Source organism: Rhynchophorus ferrugineus, unplaced genomic scaffold (assembly GCF_030347505.1).
Source record: "Rhynchophorus ferrugineus isolate W39M unplaced genomic scaffold, kcgeb_rfMv2 rfM4, whole genome shotgun sequence".
Lineage (NCBI taxonomy): Eukaryota > Metazoa > Arthropoda > Insecta > Coleoptera > Curculionidae > Rhynchophorus > Rhynchophorus ferrugineus.
The window spans coordinates 60,182,369-60,196,902 of NW_027472583.1; the positions used below are offsets into that span (position 1 = coordinate 60,182,369).

A 14,534-nucleotide genomic window follows, 5' to 3' on the forward strand; every position below is an offset into this window, starting at 1 on the left:
GTTTATTTAATAGAGAGGAAACACTTCTAGTTATCGCTCTTCCTTTTCATTTAATTTTTGTTTAATGCATAGTTTAGTAAGAATATATGTTTTATTTTAAAATATAGGCGACTTTATTGAATGCATCGAATTATTTAGTTCCACAAGAATTAATATGACCCTTTCAGCTAGATATAATGTTTGGTGTAAATTTACAAAAGTTGCAAAAATATACGAATAATTAGATTACATGTTTCACAATTATCTGGCTGTAATATGAAACGATTTAAGGTATATCACCAATAATACAATAATGGTGAGGTACAATTGCAAGTTGTAGAAAATAGAAAGAATATTTGGGGCCATTGCAGATTGGATTGGAACAACAGCTGAAGGTTATCAATACTGAGTGTTGAAGTGGCTAACAAAGAACTTTAAAAGGCTTCTATGGCCTTATCATCATAATCTTAAACAGTAACAAGGAATTAAAAAGTACGGTAATTTGGCTCCGAAGCTTGTTAAATTAGCCCAATACATTTCGTGAGCATTCCAAATGATAAAAAGCTTTAACAACAAAAATCATTTCATCGTGTCATTTTTGTATTTCAATATAAATAAATGAAAAAAGGTTATAGTGTCTGAATGTGAAAAACAAAGTACTATTCTGTATAAACGATTATCTTCAAGTCAGCACAAAAGCTATTATACGCTTTTCCAAAATACTGGCTAATGCATTATCCACGCGAGATCCTGATTGGGTCATCATTAGGAGTCCATGATTATGTCTACGGGTTTTCGGCAGACGAAGAACACGCTGTCGTATTCGTACTGCAGCATGGACAGGGGGTTCTGGCAGTATTTCGTCTTGATGCCCGTGCTGCACTTCTCCATCTCGAAACCGACTTTTTTAATCACATCGCAGAGCACCTTGAAGCTAGGCTCTATGCTTTTTTCGTTCCTCATGTCGGAGTAATGATAGAGCAGAGGCCCCAGGTTGATCCACAAACCGCCCGGTTTGAGTATGTCGTAGATGGTCTCGATGAACTGTACCACGTTGGGGGCGCAGTCGATGAAGAAACACGTGGCCACGCAATGCCACTCGTCGTTGTTGGTGTAGACCTCCAGGAAATCACCGGCGGTCATTGAAAAATTGCCCTTCGGCGACGGCATCGGTTTTACATCAGGAAATCTGTAACGCAATAATTAGATTAATGCGGAGATAATGGGCATGGCGACAGCACCAAAGACTCACAAAAAGTTTGGCTTTTAATAATAATACATATATACATAATATCAATATACAGTCTATTCAAGGTTTTTCTAGTAATGCGTCATGGATATTTGTGACGTCGAAACATTGCAATGGTGCCGCATCAACTCTGAGTTTTAGTTCAGTTTGGCTTTGACATACAACAAAATTCTAATCTAAATAAAATAATTGAACAAAAATGTTATCAAATATAATTTATTTTAAGATTATAGCATATCTGAAAACTACAGTTAATTATACAGCCACAATAATTTATAGGTAAAAGTTAAAACCTCTTAACAGTATTGCATTAAAGAATTTTACATACGTCTGACAAACTTATTCAAAACATTAGTTATTATTACTACAGATTAGGCCTGTGGCCCCAAAAACCCGAAATGGCAAATAAAAATATCCGGATAGCAATTTGGAATGCTAATGGAATCCAGCAACATCACGCTACCCTACAAGTATTCCTAGATATGCAAAAAAATTGATATTTTCCTAATATAAGAAACCCATTTAACAACACAATCCTTTACAAAATTTAGAGGATATATTTTTTATCATGCCATACATCCAGCTAACACCGCAAGAGGAGGAAGTGCAATAATAATAAAAAAAGAACCACCATCAAGAACCTGGGCTCAGTACAGCAGAAAATCAGGTAACAGCAGTAACTATTAAATCAAGCAGATACAAAGTTACAATAGCCGCAATTTATTGTCCTTCAAAATAAAATAAAATAAAGGAAAATTATTTGAATGTAATAAGCAACCTGGGAGAAAAAATTATAATTGGAGGTGATTTCAATTCAAAAAATACAAGATAGGGATCCAGAATGACAACAACTAAATGCAATTAACTGCATAAAGCAGCTGTTGAACTAAGATGCAGTTACATGTCAACTGGAAAACCAACTTATTGGCCGACTGATCAAGAGAAAACCCCAGACCTGTTAGATTTCTTCATAGTAAGAAATATAACATCCAACTATATAAAAGTCGAAGAAAATTTTGAGTTAAGTTCAGATCATACGCCAGTGATTCTGACGTTGAGCGAAAATATAATAAGAAAAGAAAGAAACCCAACGTTAACAAACAAGAGAACAGACTGGGAAGGATTTGCTGAAGAATTGAACAAACCAATTCAACTAAACGTACCCCTCAAGACAACTGAACAATTAAATTGTGAAGCAGAAAAATTCGTAGTAGATATTTAACAAGCTGTTTGGAATAATACTCCAAAAATTAAGAGTACAACTAAAGGAATTAATTATCCAAAAGAAATGAAGGAAATGGTAGCTGAAAAACGTAAATTACGAAAAAAATGACAACAAAACAAAACACCCGAAAATAAAAATAGTTTAAACAATATAACCCAAACATTGAAAAGAGAAATACTGGAAATTAAAAACAAAACTATAAATGACTATCTGAGAAATTTAATACATGATAGAGAAACTGATTACTTACTCTGGAAAGCCACAAAATATCTAAAGGGCTCATGTCTACACAGTCCACCTATAAGAGACTTATGTGGGAAATGCAAAAGCATTTGCTGAATATCTAGAAAAAACCAAACGAAACTAATATTGAACATAATTTGCCGGACATAGAAGCTGAAAATTCGATGATTGAATTAGTCACTTAGTTATTAAAACTGACATTAATTCCAGGAAATCACCAGGCTACGATTTCATAACACGATAATTACTACAAAAACTACCAAGAAAGAGAATTATAAAACTCACCAACCCAGACATTTGGAAGATGGCGGAAATTATAATGATCCCAAAACCTGGGAAGTCAGCAAACGAAATAAATGCTTATAGACCTATATCACTGCTGCCAGTAATATCTAAATTTTTTGAAAAACTCCTGTTGAAAAGAATGAAACCGATCATAGAGAGAAAAAAAACTATCGGGTAGCGGTCCCAGCACCCGCACGAACCTCATGTACTGGCAGAAAGCGTAGACCAGCATCCAGCAGAACTTTCACAGCACCACGTAGTGCAGCACGAAGCCGGTCGCCGTGCAGTTCAAGTGCCAGGTGTCGTTGACGTACATGAAGACGATCTCGAGGAGTATGGCGACGGACAGGTGCAGCAGAATCTGAGTGCCGGCTTATTATTGGGTTTATTGAGTCAATTAAACGTGACGTCAGGACTGTCACGTGCCGCACCTGCGTGGTCAACTTTATCAAAGTACCAATCAAATGTTCTTAATTGGCTAATCAAATTACTTGAATGGTCCATTATGGCACCCTCTGGTTGTTGGGCAAGGCAAAACTTTTTCGCCAAAAATCCCTATTGAGTTCACTCTCTATCACTCTATGTGTATAGTTTTGAAGCCAGATGTGTATAAAATGACATGTGTCAAATCATAACATTGTATACTTAAACCTAATGACATCTGTTAAGAAACCGGTAAAGACTTTCTGGTACACCTGATATAATATAAAAAAGAAAGATCCTATATACTTATATTTGATGCTCTGACCTTGTTATAGTTCCGAAAATAATCTTAACAGGTCAATTGAAAAGTCCCCGGCCTGACACATAGATGGCGCTACTACAACTGAATCCATATGTCTCTTTAGTTAGCCCTAACCCTCAAAACATGCGTGTGTCAATTTGACAGCTGTCGGATCCCATTTTGAGTGAAGCAACTTTTGATATTGTGAACAAAATGGATAAAAAGGAATTTCGCGTGTTGATAAAATATTGCTTTTTGAAGGGAAAAAACAGTTGAAGCAAAAACTGGGCTTGATGCCGAGTTTCCGGACACTGCCCCAGGAAAACCAACCGTTAAGGATTCGTATGCTAAGTTTAGACGTGGTGAAATGAGCATCGAAGACGGTGAACGCAGTGGATGTCCAAAAGAGGTTGTTACCGACGAAAACATTTAAAAAATCCACAAAATGATTTTGAATGACCGTTAATTGAAGCTGAATAAAAAGCAGATACTCTAAAGACATCAACTGAACGTGTACATAACATCATTCACGAATGGTAAGAGAAAGCTCTGTGCAAAGTGGGTGCCGCGCGAGCTCACTTTTGACCAAAAACAACGAGTTGATGAGTCGGAGCAGTGTTTGAAGATGATCAAGCGTAATAAACCCGAGTTTTTGCGTCGATATGTAACAATGGATGGAACATGGTTCCATCATTTCACTCTGAAGTCCAATCGACAGTCATCCGAGTGACAAAGCGCGGGAAAATGCAACGGTCGGCTGGCAAAGTTTTGGCGTCTATTTTTGGGATGTCCATGGAATTATATAAAAATGGAATAACTTTCATTGACTATCTTGAAACGACGACGACTTCTTGAAGGAAGAACCATCAACGGCGACTATTAGATAGCGTTGTTGAACCGTTTGAAGGATGAAATCGCCGAAAAACGGCCGTATTTGAAGAAAAAGAAAGTGCTACATCATCAGGACAATGCACCGTGTCACAAGTCAGTGAAAACGATGGCAAAAATCCCTGAATTGGGCTGCGAATTGCTTCCTCATCCATCGTATTCTCCAGATCTGGCGCCCAGGGACTATTTCCTGTTCTCAGATCTCAAAAGAATGCTCGCTGGGAAGAAATTTTCGTCGAATGAAGAGGTGATCGCCGAAACTGATGCCTATTTTGAAGCAAAGGACAAATCGTACTACAAAAATGGTATCGAAGAGTTGGAGGGTCACTATAATCAGTGTATCACTCTTGAGGGGAATTATGTTGAATAAGAGAAATTAATTTTGCCAACAAAATGTGTTTTACTATGATAGGTCGGGGAATTTTCAATTGACCTGTTACTTACGATACTTTTGTAAAAATGTTTTTGTTAGTTTTTGAGATAGTTTGCGTTTATTTTAATATGGACATATATTACTTCAATTAATGTTATATATCAAATACATTTATGATCTTATGTTGAAAATATTCAACTCTCAACTCTTCCGGGCTTTAATAACAATGTAAAGAAACAATTACTAGAGAGTTGTAGCTAATTATTAATTGTAATATGTGTGCTATAAAAGGGAATAAAAAATAAAACTACGACATATATTAAAAGCAAGTATTTAACGGAGAAATTAAAATTACAATATGAAAATTGACTCTATGAAACTAGGGACATGGACGTGCCGCCCTTGGAGGTTGCCTTGGCCTTATTCAGTACGATCTTGTCCCAGAACGATTTGGTTTCTGGATTGAACACAACGTAGAACAGGAACATGACGAACCCTTGCAGCACGGAGCTGATAGTGAAGATGTAAATGAAGACGGTCTTGACGGTTCCCACCGGCAACACGTTGAACAAGAACCCGATGATCCAGGGAATGCCGAGCACGGAACAGAGCAGTACCGCCAACTTGATATGCTGGGATCTGGCGGTATTGGTACGGCCCTTCTCGAACTGCCCCTTGTTGATGTCGACCAGGATCTTGCAGAACACCGCCAAGTTTACGGACAGAATGAACAAGACGGGCAGATAGACGCCCAAGTATAGGGACAGACCGGTCGGGTAACAGAACCGTATGTCAGAGTTGTAACTCTGGGGATCAGCCAACAGTACCGCCATCGAGGGCATCAAGCCGACACCCCAGCCGACCACGGCCGATTTGAGCACCAGCTGATCGGGTAGCGGTCCCAGCACCCGCACGAACCTCATGTACTGGCAGAAAGCGTAGACCAGCATCCAGCAGAACTTGCACAGCACCACGTAGTGCAGCACGAAGCCGGTCGCCGTGCAGTTCAGGTGCCAGGTGTCGTTGACGTACATGAAGACGATCTCGAGGAGTATGGCGACGGACAGGTGCAGCAGAATCTGAGTGCCGGCCTTGGAACGCCAGGATTTGAAAGCGAGCGCCGTAATGAAGATGCCGGCGATACCGAAGCAGCTCAGGATACTGCCCGTGGCGGTGATCACGGACAGGGCGGCGTTGGTGGTGGAGTCGATGGCCACGGCGTCGCTGATCCTGTCGCCGATCAACAGAGCCAGATGGGTGAGGTGGGAGTAGGAACACAGCTGCAACTCGGAGTCGTTGACGAATTGGCCGCCGTACAGACCCCCCAGGTCCGACCAAGCGCCCTTCTTCGGCTGGGAGGCGTCCCCGTAATCCCAGAAGGCGCAGGTCGAGATCGTCCTGGTGAGAGAGGCGACGCGCACCAACATGGGAACGTCGTTCCTCAGGTAGTTGTCGTAATTGGGTATGTTCAAGTTCACCACGATATTCGGCGCGACGCTGACGTTTCCACTGTGGAAGAAGGCGCTGTTCAGATAGACGACGGCCACGATGCTGGCGTTACCCGCCGCGATTACGTCGCGGATGTCCTCTTCCGAGAGGCACAGCGCCAGGTCCACGTCTGTCCACTCCTCCACGTCGGTAAAATTGCGGATGTCCCGGAAGGTTTGGTTGCGGAACATCAGGAAACCCGACACGTTGTGTGTCAGGGGATTGAAACTGTGCGTCAAGATCCGCTTCTTCTTGATCGTGATGGTGTCTTTGACGGACTCCGTGCGGTTGGTGACCACATACTCTACAGCCCGCAGATAGGCGTCGGTGAGATTGAACAGGTCTTGCGCGTCGGCTAATAGCGTGGAGTTGGTCGATAATAGACCGTCGATCAAGTCCAGGGAGGAGTCGAAGAGGGTGGCGTCGGACGTGGCGTTGGCGGAGAACCTTTCCAGGATCTGGGACACGTAGAACAGGTCGGTGACCGAGACGTTTCCGCTTCGGACGATGCCGGTCACGTTGTCGACTATGTCCTTGGTGATCTCTTGGGAGGTGATGTTCTGCAGCAGCGTCGTCTGCTCGCTCAATTCGGTCACGCTGCAATCGCCGCTCACCTCCATCCAGTCGTAGCCGTGCAGGAAGTCGCCGCCGCACATCCTATAGATAGGCAGGCCGTTCTCCTGCAAACACAACTCCTCCGGCAACACCGATTGGTGAGGCAGCGACGTCGGCCACGTCAGATTGCGCGCCACCTCCCCCACGCAGTGATCGCTGCTCTTCATATACAGCAGCTCGCAATTGTCCAAGGGCCAGAGGACGCCTCTCAGCATCTGGTAGTCCCGCTCGATCGAGTTCGGCGAGTACATCGAGAAGTGCACCAGGATGACCGCGTCAGAATCGACGTCGAACTCGAACACCTTCATCAATCTCGCTTTAGCCACGTCCTTAAGAACTATTAGGTCCAAAAATTCCCGTACTGTCTCTTCTACGGAACTATCGCAATTAACTTGACTGCAAATATCGTCGATCTTCATTTTGGCGGCAATCTCGTTTCCCGGCTTTCTCCTGTAGGCGGTCACGTTGTTGGAGACGTACCCTGTTACGTCGTTAACATCGACGGAACGAGCCTCGCACCAATAGTTCCCGATGAACTCCTGCAAATATAGCGAGTAAACAATCGAGACATTCCTCTTTTGGTACATGTATATGTTCTTGTCGACCGGTTTCTTCAGATCATCGGAGGCGTCGGTGAAACAAGACACGTATGAAGCATCGGCGTGGTTGTAAATGCACTCCGGCGAATAAATGGCTAAATACAAGGATCTCCGTCTCTCGTTGAAGGTAAGCACCATCTTCACCGAAGATGTGCAGGTCGAAGTATTGAAACACTGGGGGCAGAGCAATCGCCGTTCACCGGACACATCATAGGGCGGAGAGAAAGGCGCAAAATCTCCGGTTGGGATCACATCGGATTCTGAAAGGCATATCGATGCGTTCTGCCTGCATGTCGGACAAGCCGAACAGTAGGGGATGAGGTATTGGGCCATTTCAGACGACGGGGCGACGCACTTCACCCTATGATAGGAGCTGCAGTTTGCCGGTATCAAGCGATTGGATTCATAAAGTTTTACCAAACAGTTCGTCGATAAACTGCTGATATTCAGGTCCTTAGTTACTTGGGACCTTCCATACGACCAACCCCATATTATGTCTTCGTAGGGTCCATACGGAATAACTCGTTTTGCACTATACCAGAAAGTATCATTTTCCTTAACATCCATGGACCGATACAACGTCCTATTCCAATCTGCTCCCGAGCAATGTGTGGTACTATCAAATGGCTGCGGCTGCGAATCGTAAAAGAACACATCCGAGTACACATTGTCGCGTGTAATATCTTTGAGGCAATGTGAATCGCACTGCTCCTGTCCATAACCCTGCTCAAAACAAATCGTTACAAGATTACTATACGAAAAATACACTGCGAGAGTGCAAAACTAATCCACATTTTTTTAAAATCACTTTAAACATAACAATATCTATAAAAATGAGTATTCATTAAACCACAGACCCTGTGCATTCGGGTAAAATCGGATTCTGCAATCGGAAATAATCGCCGAACGATCGCCATTTTTGACGCTGCCTGGGAGTCGGTTAGATCGCTGAGCATATTTTTGATAATAAAAGCCATAACAATTGGTTTTAAAAATGGAAGTCCAAAAGTAAGTATCCTTTGATTTTATTTAAATTATTTTGAGTAAATTTATTAAAATAAATATTACATTTATAGGAAAATTTTTTATAAATGTAATAAAGAAAGAAAACATTCCTGGGTATAATCCATTGTTTCAATTAACATTATGAAAACACATCTACAGTACGTCAGCCACCAGCCAGAGGATTAATATTTTTCATTAGTGGAGTTTGTCCGTCAAGAATAATAACAAAAATTGTATTGACTGGTAACAATTAGAAGTATATTTTAGTAGTTATATGTTTTAGTAATAACATCTATTTTAGGTAAAGTATCCCTTGAATACACTGAGACACAGGCCGGGCATAAATATGAGATTCGTTACAAAAATGAACAAAAACCGAAGATCAATTGACTGCAGGTCTAACTGTTGATAGGATTTTGCAGAATGCTGGAGAATAATACTCTTAAAAGGATAAATGTGCTGACAAGAGTTCACAAATCGTTTAAAACACAAAAAAAACACAAACACAAAAACACATAATATTAATTGTTAACGATACTCTAATGATCTAACAGCTACTACTCTAAAGGTAGAAAAGTTGAAGAAAGAGCCTTTCTATTTAAAATAAAATAGGTAATGGTTCATGTTTTGTGCAGTAATGTCTTGACTAATAATTTAATTACTTTTATAGATTAGATACAACTAAAAGGATTTGTAGAATTATTCTAAAAGCAAATTGAAAAATAACTTTTCCATTTTCATAATTTTTTGCAGATTACTATAAAACTTTCCATGAATATTTGTTAAATCTCAATAAAATTTTACAATTCAAAATGTGTTTTTATCCTTGTTATTCATTTACTTTTGTAATTCTACCCTTGTGAACTATATAAAGTGATATATCATTCTTTAGTTAAAATAACAATCAAGTCAACATACATGTTACTTTAATACACTTCCATTCATGTTTACAATTTGATAAATTTATTGGTCTTCATGTCAATGTTTAAATCAAAAACATATTTAAATAAAACCAGATTAAGATGTTGCCTTTGTCATCACATTTAAATTGACACTAGGAAAATCAACCATCAAGGATTGGTATGCTAAGTTTAGACATGGTGATAGAGCTCCGAAGACGGTGAACGCAGTGGACGCCCAAAAGAGGTTGTTACCCACGAAAACATTAAAAAATCCACAAAATGATTTTGAATGACCGTAAATTGAAATCGAATGAAATAGCAGGCACTCTAAAGATATCAACTGAACGTGTACACCATATTATTCACAAATATTTGGGTATGAGAAAGCTCTGGGTAAAGTGGGTGCCGCGCGAGCTCACTTTCGACCAAAAACAACGAGGAGTTGATGATTCGAAGCAGTGTTTGAAGGTGATCAAGCGCAATAAATCCGAGTTTTTGCGTCGATATGTGACAATGGATGAAACATGACTCCATCATTTCACTCCGAAGTCCAATCGACAGTCATCCGAGTGGACTTTACACGATGAATCCGCTCCAAAGCGTGGGAAAACGCAACAGTCAGCTGGCAAGGTTATGGCGTCTACATATATTTCTATATATATATATCTATATTTCGGTATGCGCATGGAATAATTTTCATTGACTACCTTGAAAATGGAAGGACCATCAACAGCGACTATTACATAGCGTTATTGGACCGTTTGAAGGATGAAATCGCCGAAAAACGGCCGCATTTGAAAAAAAAAGAAAGTGCTGCTTCACCAAGACAATGCACAGTGTCACAAGTCAGTGAAAACGATGGCAAAAATCCATGAATTGGGCTTCGAATTGCTTCCTCATCCGCCGTATTCTCCAGATCTGGCCATCAGCAACTATTTCCTATTCTCAGATCTCAAAATAATGCTCGCTGGGAAGAAATTTTCGTCGAATGAAGAGGTGATCGCCGAAACTGAGGCCTATTTTGAAGCAAAGGACAAATCGTACTACAAAAATGGTATCGAAAATTTGGAGGGTCCCTATAATCAGTGTAAAACTAATTTTTCCAAAAAAATGTGTTTTACTAAGCTATTGGTGAATACTTATTTCCAATTAAGTAAATTGTTGAGCCACTAAAAGGTAATTTAAAAACTATCGACCCGCCGTTATGGAAAAATCCTATGATCTAATTAAAAGCTCTTTGTTGCTCCACAATATCATATTGTACTGTCCACCATACGGTCCAGACGATTACAATTTATTTTTATCTCGTTCAACTTTTGGTTAAAGCTGTATTCCTTGATTCCAAGAATCAACATATTTAGGAATTTGACAAGGTGATACGATATGACGTTTTATATATAAACGTGGATTAGATTCACACACATAACATTGAAACCAACACATATCATTTTAAAGCCAAAAATTTCAAGAAATTCTTGTGCTGTTAAAACAGTATAGGAATATATTTGTTGTATTAGGTTGGCAAGCAGTTTAACATCAATTTTAACAGGAATATTTTCGGGAAATTCAAACAACAATTGATGGAAAAGCAAACACTATTTACACCGAGTATATGAGGGTAGTTTAATAAGTTCCTTAAAATTCGATACATTTAGTCCGATGTTTTATGCCCCCCAAACAAAACATTTTCTCAAGAACTTCAAAAAAATTTTAGCGAAAAAGATAAAAAATTAAGTGTTTACGTGGTAAGTTTTGGCGGATGAGAAGTCGCTAGTATTTCAAAGGACAATTCTTCATATAAAATCTTTCATATTAATGGAAAATTGTTCAGTAATGTTGAATGAAGTCCATTTATAATAAATCATATTAATGATATGTTATATTTAATGTTTTAAAGAATAAAAGTTTCAGAATATGAACTTCTTCCAATGAAAATCTCTTTATCTTTCTTTTAATTCAGGGTATAAATGTTACGATCTTATATATCGGAGGACGTCTTCTATGTCCTTAATCTGTGATTAAAATACAAATACCTATTTGACCGATAACAAATTTTTGAATAATATCAACATTACGAAACCGAAAATTGTTTTCTTGCCAACCCAATCCTTCTAAACAAGATTTCATGTGGATATTTAACACCGTGTTTGAATTTCAAAACCAGTGTTCCAGCACAAACTGCTGATCATGATGTTTTTTTCTACGAAACTCTGCCGTATAACATTTAAAATTTAAGATAAAGTTAAAAGAACGTACGTACGTACGTACTGCATGCTTTAATGTAAAACATATATAACACGTCCGTAATTATATTATCTCATCGTGAAAATACAATAATATAATGGTTTTATATCGAATATGCCTTGGTTGTAAAAGAAAGGCATATCGAAACAATTGATGAATAAAAACAATTTCATTCGAACTACCAGTAATCAAATTGAAACACCCCGTAATGTTTACACGATACGAAGAGTTAAAATACATGAAATCTTGTTGAATTTGAATAATGTCTTTATTTACCTGATAACAACTCCCCAGTACAACTACCAACACTAACCGAATCATTCTAAGCTAACAAGTAAACTAGATTTCGGGATTATTATTAAAAAATACGCATAATCAACACTTATTGCCGTAGATATGGGATTAAGTTATATGAGCGTGTTTAAAAGGATACACCAACAAGACTGGAGCGCATGTACTATTGTACTATTTGCAGTACAAATAATTGTTAATCGCGCGCGTATTGTACCACACATAATCGTTCCTTAATTAATAAAAGTTTTAAAACGGCCTAATATTGTTATAATCATAGTGCGAAATTTCTAAAATATTGTATCAAAAAATTATTAATTTATATTGCCATGAGACAAAATATAGTATCAAAATTTAAATTTTAATTATTTATTTATTTAGCATTACTTAAAGTAATAAAATCAATATCATAAAAATAAAATTTTTTCTTTGTACAGAATTTAGTACAACCAAAGTATCTGTTTAAAAACAAAATATTTAAAATATTTGACAAATAATTATAATGAAATTCGTTGTTTAAAATAGATGCGGTCAGATTAAAGTTATAAAAAGAAAATTGATGATTTCTTTGTTTTGCAAAAGAATCATTTCATCTGTACCAAAATCACAATATCCACATGGAAATGGTTTTCGAAATTAATATAGAACATCGTTTTATAAAATGGTTGATTAATAATGATATGAAACAGTATTATAAATAAAACTGGTGATATTGTTTAGTATTTGGTATAAATTAATCGTCATGGTACAGCATATATATAGAACAATAATAAAGTTATACCAAATCTGATATAAGTTATGTTTAACATATAACAAATACAAACATAATAATTAATTAAGTAAATAATATTTATAGTAAAATTAATATACAAAAGAAAACATTTTAAATTTCATGAGCATCAGTATACTAAATTATTTTTTATACACTGGGTATAAAATACAATTAAGTTTATTTACATCAAATAGCCTTTGTTTGCAGAACATATTACTCTCATCCAACATATGATAAAACCATATCTGATATGCTCATTAATTTTCATATTACATATGATTAGGTACCTTATATTGTCAATATTAGTATGAAAATTTAATACATCCCGTTTAAAATGATAAAAAGATTTTTTTTTTTATTATTACTCTTCGTGAGTCCACAATCTGCCCTATTGGCAATAAATATTTCTTCTGTTTATATTATATATACATGGCATGTAGAAAATCACTTCATTAAGCAATCTTCTGTATAAAATATTAATAAAAAGATATAAACACAAAAATTACTTACCTTGCGGTTAGCATCTGATCTTCTACACTTATATTATTACAATACTGATGAATCCAAGGGTATATTTCATATTCGTCAACATTCTGACATAGATTCAATACATAGAAGGAAACAATCAACATAAATAGGTTAAATTCATTTCCTTGGCATTTGAATCCCCTAGAGGCTATTTCAAACGCTAGCCTACCCAGGCCAGCTCCAGGTACTAATATTTGAATTTGACTTCTATCAAATTTGTCTTCAGGATAATTAGCTATTATCTCCTCAATAATAGGTTCGTAGCATTGTTTGCGCTCTGCAGCTCCCAGAGAGCTCCAGTCTCTCATTAATTGTTTAAAAACAGACTGGACTTTATCTAAACCTGTGGTAAAATATAAATGTTAATCAATTAACAAGTTTTTTTTGATATAGGATACCATCTGCCAACAAAGGTACTTCATCGTCCTTTTGAATAATGTCCATATTTGAGTACACATTATCAAACATTGTGTAAGCATGTTCCAAAACTAAAGGTATGAAATTTGAATTCTTCTCAATACCTTCTTTCAACTTTTGAAGATCTGCATTATATTTCTCTAGCCATGTTTTATGGTCATTGGGTAACGATACAACACATCTTTCTTTGCTATGAATTTTTTTTAATGACTGGTCTCTAAAATTAAAATTTTATATCAATAAAATGAACATATTCTGTAGACATCATAAATATTATAATATTCTAGTATAAATACTAGAATTCCATATTTTTATTGCACTTACACACATACAACGTTAAATTACCCACTTACTAGAGTACTAAATAGTAGCCAACTATATTAAACAATGAACACAATTTTATTTCAATTTTACCTGTAACTTTTGAATGTTTTTATTACGGATAGAAAATATGCTCTTTCTTCCCTAACCCCTGCTTCCGTATTCATTGTTAATTATTAGAACTACTTTAGATACTAATGAAAATCAAATAATATTTTACGATTTTCCCTTATATAAACATACATTCAACTTTCTTTAAGAGAGGCCCTAACCTACATTTTAATAGTGAAATGTCATTTTCGATGCATTGTCTATAAGTTCATTTCAATTGGTACAAATTAACTGATATAATTCAATTTCAATATGTTTTCAATACTGATATCTTG

General features: G+C 37.3%; 2 protein-coding genes across 2 annotated transcripts; both read right to left on the reverse strand.

The window, feature by feature from the left end:
- Positions 1 to 561: 561 nt before the first annotated feature.
- On the reverse strand, positions 562 to 14,454 carry LOC143194886 (carnosine N-methyltransferase). The gene is made up of 4 exons (XM_076401665.1): positions 14,242 to 14,454; positions 13,809 to 14,044; positions 13,393 to 13,753; positions 562 to 1,168 (listed from the first exon to the last, which is right to left on the reverse strand). Exons 1-4 carry the CDS (start codon positions 14,313 to 14,315, stop codon positions 745 to 747), a joined length of 1,095 nt encoding a protein of 364 aa, XP_076257780.1. The 5' UTR covers positions 14,316 to 14,454; the 3' UTR covers positions 562 to 744.
- LOC143194879 (adhesion G-protein coupled receptor G6) lies at positions 5,282 to 12,278 on the reverse strand. Its single transcript, XM_076401654.1, has 2 exons — positions 12,096 to 12,278; positions 5,282 to 8,391 (listed from the first exon to the last, which is right to left on the reverse strand). The coding sequence occupies exons 1-2, from the start codon at positions 12,138 to 12,140 to the stop codon at positions 5,338 to 5,340; spliced, it is 3,099 nt and encodes a 1,032-aa protein (XP_076257769.1). The 5' UTR covers positions 12,141 to 12,278; the 3' UTR covers positions 5,282 to 5,337.
- Positions 14,455 to 14,534: the final 80 nt, after the last annotated feature.